Below are 5976 nucleotides of genomic sequence, written 5' to 3' on the forward strand. Positions count from 1 at the left end.
AGAGGGGAGAATTGAAACTAGTCATTGACATATGTCTGGTCTAGAAGTAATTTCCTTCATAATAATAATTTGCCGGTTTTGCCAGCAGTAGCAGAAGAGTGCTCGTCGTGGGTTGTCTGTCTCATTTGGCTACTGTAGATAGCTAAGGCAGTTAACGTTAGCTATCTAGTTAGTTGTTAGATAGCATCTCAGTAACATTAATTGAATAATTTCATGCACATTATATTTGTGCTTAAATTTTACATTTTAAAACTTGAGAGAAATGTGAGCTAACCTGCTAGTTAGTAAATCAAAGACTAAACTTACCTTGTTGTTGCTTCCTGTATCCAGTGTAAACATTCTTGTATCCAAGGCAGACATATCGCGAAATCAGTATCCCTCCACCACTGCTTAGAATAAACTATTTCTGGTGTAAATAAAATGTTCAATAGTTTAATTTTGTCCCCTGGAAAATCCATGGGAACATTATTTCAGCTTCATATTATAGTCTACAGTTTTATTGTTGTACTTTGTTATTGCATTAACCTGGTTGAATACAAAGTCAAACCAGATGTATTTTCTATAATAACCACACATTAATATCTTATTTCATACAAAGGAACGATAACAAAAAGAGAGCAATGTTAGTTAATCTTATCTCAAAGGCAGTTTAAATATTGTGTCTAGCTAACGAATATCAGTAGCCATAGTTATTTATGTAGGGGAAAACCCGTTCTCATAATTTTGACCATAGTGAGTAGGTTATAGCTCACAGGCAATTTACTGGGGGACGGACCAGAGTCTAAGCACTAAACTGGGTAGTCACGTGTAAATTGAAACATAACCCCCGTAGAGGCGTAATAACTTTCCCTCTCTTTGCACGTTTCAGCTTCGGATCTGTGCGAGACCGGCTGGGCAATCGAGAATAAAGCCTCAATTGTAGGCTAGATGCACATCTGAAAATGTTATGAGGATTTTATATTCTTCAACAATGTGGCAGAAACTGCTAAATGACCATAAACACTAAAGCACATTTTGTATTTTTTTTTAAATCCTGGACACTGGAACAAACACAGTCTCTTTCGTCTTGTTTTGGATATTTTTTTGGTCATGAAAATGGTTTCAAATCAGCACTATTCGATGGGGGTTATGCATTCCGTGTTGTCTCTACTGTTCTGTGTTCAGTTCGGTCTGTCTTTCTCTGTGGCTGGACATGAGAACACCTGTGATGCGAACGGCAGCGTCTACTATGTGGGAGAATGGTACTTTCTAGAATCGGACCACTGCACGCAGTGTGAATGCACCACAGAGGGGTCGTCTTGTGCACGGACGGAGTGTACCTCTTTGCCGGCCGCTTGCATCCATGTCAGCCACTATCCTACTGACTGCTGTCCAAGATGTGAGAAAATAGGCTGCGAGTACCGGGGAGTGGTGTACGAACTGGGACAAAACTTCCAGGTAGGCTACAGCAAGCACAATCCCCTACTTGGCACGATATGATCAAGTTAAACTTTACCTGGAATGAATAAACATAATATGTATGTGATGTCATTTACTTCTCAAATGTCTATTGAGTTGACTAATATTGATTCTTCTCTTACTATAATAAGCGTTGTGCTTCCTCCTGAAATCGTCTCTCCAAAGTCTCTCTGTGCGCAATTACGCGTCAGCAATTTTGGATATATTTTTTTCAAAAGTAACGTATTTGATTCACTGTTAACATGTCTCTTAATATATCACTGCATACGCGTCTTATGACAAGCAGCACATTTCATTTTCTTTCTTTTCGGAAACATCTCTGGGCGTCGGACTGTTTCTGGCACTGTATGCAGATAAATTTTCGAATATGGCTAAATTGCGCTACCCTGTGGTTTGTTGTTGAACTACTAACTGCTATGAAATCTTGTTCTTTCAAGTTTCAAATCAAATGTTATTTGTCACATGCGACGAATACAATAGGTGAATACCTTACCGTGAAATGCTTACTTACAAGCCCTTAACCAACAATGCAGTTCAAGAAATAGAGTTAAGAAAATATTTACTAATAAACTAAAGTTAAAAAAAATAAAAAAAATAACACAATATAATAACAATAACGAGGCTATATACAGCGGGTACGGGTACCCCCTGTATATAGCCTCGTTTGATACAGTAGCAGCTGAAACTTTTACTGACAGGGATTGTAACTGTTGAAGATACTGCCACATGGAGGCAGTATGATACTTTTGAATGCTACACTTACAGCAAGTCTATTCAAATGTGACAGTGCATATGTAAATTGAGAGAACAGATATAGATACAAATCCCCCTTTTGATATTGAGGTTCTTCTGGAGGCTCATTGTAAACATTTTGATAATCTCCTTCGTAGTCCTCAACCATACTATAGAATGAGTTGTTCAGTTATGTTTGCTGTTTGTTTTCTTCTTCTAATTAAATCTGTGTTTCTTGTTTCTGATTATGTTGCTGTGCTAGTGATTACGTACAGCTTTGTTTTCTGTTCATGTAGTCAGTAGAGTCATTAGCCACAGTTCAACCCCCTTGAAGAATAAACTCAGCCCTCTGATTTGTTTCATTTAATTCAATGGATAGTGGAGACCAAATCCAACCAAGCTAAGCAGTATTTTAAGACCCCCTAAGTCAGTGAATTAGAATATGAAACAACTCTGGCAACAGAAAGCCACGCAGAGAGATTTACTTGTGGCTCATTGTCCTCTTGATGAAGTTATTATATAGGCCTCTGACACAGTACTGGAGGAGCTCAGAGACATTTGAGTTTTCTTCTTCCACTTCATTTAACCCACCCTCTGTATCTGAACCTCAGATATGCAGATAAACATCCAATACCATGACAGGGGAAAACATCTGGCAACACTTTAAATGAATTGTATACCATAAAGCATATACTACACATATATAAGCACATCTTAAACATGGCATTATGGTTATATGTCAGACTTCTCTTTTTCAGATATATCTTGAAATGGGCTATAGGCTAGCATCTACACTAATGCTTATAGCTCAGGAAAACCAACATGCTGTCACAGTTAAATTTGTCACAGTTAAACTGAAAGCACCTGCATAAGTCAATCTTATCGTTGTAGAATTAATCGATTGCCCTGTCTCTTTGAATGAGCACTTTCTTCTGTCCAACTGCTCATGTCTAACAGTGATATCTGCCAGTGGCAGTCTAAAGAACACTAGGAGGCCTATGTACTGTATGTGGTTGCATCTCAAATGTCACAACATTCCCCTTTGGGCTCTGGTCAAAGGTAGTGCACTATAAAGGGAATAGGGTGCCATTTGGGATGAAGCCTCTGTCTCTGACAGCCTGTGTTTTGTTCTGTGTGATTGGCAGCCCAACGAGTGCGAGCAGTGTACCTGTGACAGTGACGGCATCGCCCGCTGCCTGGTGGCAGACTGCGCCCCCCCACCCTGCGTCAACCCTATTTACACCAAAGGGAAGTGCTGCCCAGAGTGCCCAGAGGGTAAGTAAACTGACCTGTATACATCTCACGGATATTTATGACATAGAACCCCCCGCCATACTCAGCAGAACCACCTTGTTAAAAAATCCTGGGGAGAACCCTGAGAAGTATTTCGTTCCATTCTATTTGAGCCAAAGGGAGATGAGAGAGGGCTAGAGACAGGGAAGATGATGTTCTGACTCAGTAATCTGCTTCACGCACCATTACCAATGACTGATTCTCTCTCTCCTGTTCTGCTGAGACACTCATTCGTTCTTAAAAGGAAGTTTATCGAGTTGGAAAATAGCCAAATGAAGATGCATTCATTGTTTGAGTTTAGGTGGTCTATGACTGCGTAATTAATAGTATAGCGTTTTTTCAAAAACAGTACTTCGGAGGTAATCAATATTTATTGTCTGAAATTCAACTGATCATAAAAATACCCTCTCCTCTTTATGGTAGAGGTGACCGTTTATCCTCATAGAAAGAGAAGCGCATTGGAAAATATCACAACCATATAGCAAGTTAACAGAAATTATTGTGTGTGTGTGATTCCCCAGGGCCCAACTGCTATGTGGATTCAACCCGGAGCCAGGTGATTCCAGGAGGTGAACCACTGTGGGTGGACTCCTGCACCAAGTGCCGCTGCCACGACTCAGGTGATGCTGGCTACTGGGAGGGCAACCGCTTGGCCACCTGTTCCCGCGTACGCAACTGCACCTCTGGAGAGACTAGCCAGAAGAACTGATTAAGTAGGACCAGTCATTTGCCCCGGTATAGGGTGAAGTTGCCCCTAGACACTGATCTTGGGTCAGTTTTGAATTTTCCCCCACTAATGGTTAATGTTAGGATTGGAGGAGAGGGAGCTGATCCTAGAACTGTACCTAGAGGAAACTTCTCCCCAGAGAGATTTGCCCCTGAATGTTTGGTGGTTATCAGCAGGACGGTGTTGGGCTAGTAACTGAAAGATCGCTGGTTCGAAATACCCCAAATAACCGGTCGATGTACCCTTGAGCAAGGCACTTATCCCTAATTTTCTCCATAGGCACTATATTATGGCTGACCCTGTAAAACAACACATTTAACTGCACTTATCCGGTGTATGTGACAATAAAATATATTTGTAAATTTTTACTGACATGTAATGTAGCATGCATCACAAACACTTTTACAGCAGAAAAATCCAACTGTAACTACTATGTGAATGTATTTTTCGCTCTCTTGTCTAAACCTATTCCAAAGAGACTGGAGTTGTTTTGCTGGCATTATATTGCAATATTCATGTTCATGTATTATCAATAAATGAACATGTCAAGAGGCAGTTCACTCTCAAATCGAAGTTTGTCTGAGGTTTTCAGACTTAAAAAGTGGTCTAATGTTAAGATGAGTACACGTCCCACACCATCTGCTGTCAAGATCCAACAATAAGCCTCAAACTCAAATATTTCCCATTCATTTAAGATGGAAGCCTTTATCTGTTAGGGACCATCTCATGATTCTCTTCTTGATATTAGACCACTTTTGAGATCTGAAAACACATCTGAATAACTTTGAATTTGGAGTGAACTATCTTTTTAACATTCCTTGCCCAAAACATTTCCTAATATAGTTGAAGGAGGGGGCAGTTTGACCCAACTGAGTCTGAAGAACTCTGCTTTCGTGTGTGTACTCTAAACAAGGATTAAGCAGGTGAAGTAGCCACATATTTCTACACTAGTACAAATGTTTCAATGTGGTGTAGATGATAGGGACTATCCTACATTTTGGGATGTTATACTTCTCTAGTAGTGTTATTGGAAGATTTTGACCAACTTCGATGGATATTAATTGAGGTATACCATCTCCATCTTATTTGAATTGATCATGAAGGAAACATTAAATATATGAAAATAATTGAGAGGTTCTGAAAGCTAAAGGCTGGTGTAAGCAACATTACATTTTCTGAATGAATGCTATAGGTTTGTAAACAATAAGCTACTCACTATCAGAATGTCAGAGATTCTGTTCACTTTCTTCCTTTATGTCCGTTCTTAAGGGACCATTGCATGAAAACCATTAAAGACAAGAAACCGTTCTTCTTGTGTATGTTGTTTTGTAGCATATTGGTCTGTGCAGGCATGGATAGGATGCCAACATCCAAGCTTTGTCATTTCAGGCAAGGCTCTCATTACACTTCTCTAGTCGACTCTCCTAATACCGTGTCTCTTGATTATGTTATTGAAAATGTTGTATGTTGTTTATCTTTTATCCATATCTTTAGGAACTCCCTCCATCTTTCATAAAAAAAGCTATGTAAACTTACAATAAGTGAAAACAAAGTGTCCTTGTATGTCCATTAACTATACTGTCCACTACAGTGTGCTGCCATTGTTGTGTAGAAGGATGTTTATTTATTACACACTGGATGTCTTGTCACTAAGGGGATGCCAGCGGTTCATTGTTTGGGGACAGCGGTCCCCCTCAACAATAACTGTTAGGTTTTCTGTTCAAATTAGTTATGGGGTAGATTTATCTCTGAGACAGTATGAACAT

General features: G+C 39.6%; 1 protein-coding gene across 1 annotated transcript; it reads left to right on the forward strand.

Annotated features, from left to right (window-relative positions):
* Nucleotides 1-875: 875 nt before the first annotated feature.
* On the forward strand, nucleotides 876-5706 carry LOC120020109 (von Willebrand factor C domain-containing protein 2-like). The gene is made up of 3 exons (XM_038963554.1): nucleotides 876-1437; nucleotides 3336-3465; nucleotides 4005-5706. Exons 1-3 carry the CDS (start codon nucleotides 1090-1092, stop codon nucleotides 4190-4192), a joined length of 666 nt encoding a protein of 221 aa, XP_038819482.1. The 5' UTR covers nucleotides 876-1089; the 3' UTR covers nucleotides 4193-5706.
* The last annotated feature ends 270 nt before the right edge of the window (nucleotides 5707-5976 follow it).

This window comes from Salvelinus namaycush, chromosome 25 (genome assembly GCF_016432855.1).
Source record: "Salvelinus namaycush isolate Seneca chromosome 25, SaNama_1.0, whole genome shotgun sequence".
Taxonomy (NCBI): domain Eukaryota; kingdom Metazoa; phylum Chordata; class Actinopteri; order Salmoniformes; family Salmonidae; genus Salvelinus; species Salvelinus namaycush.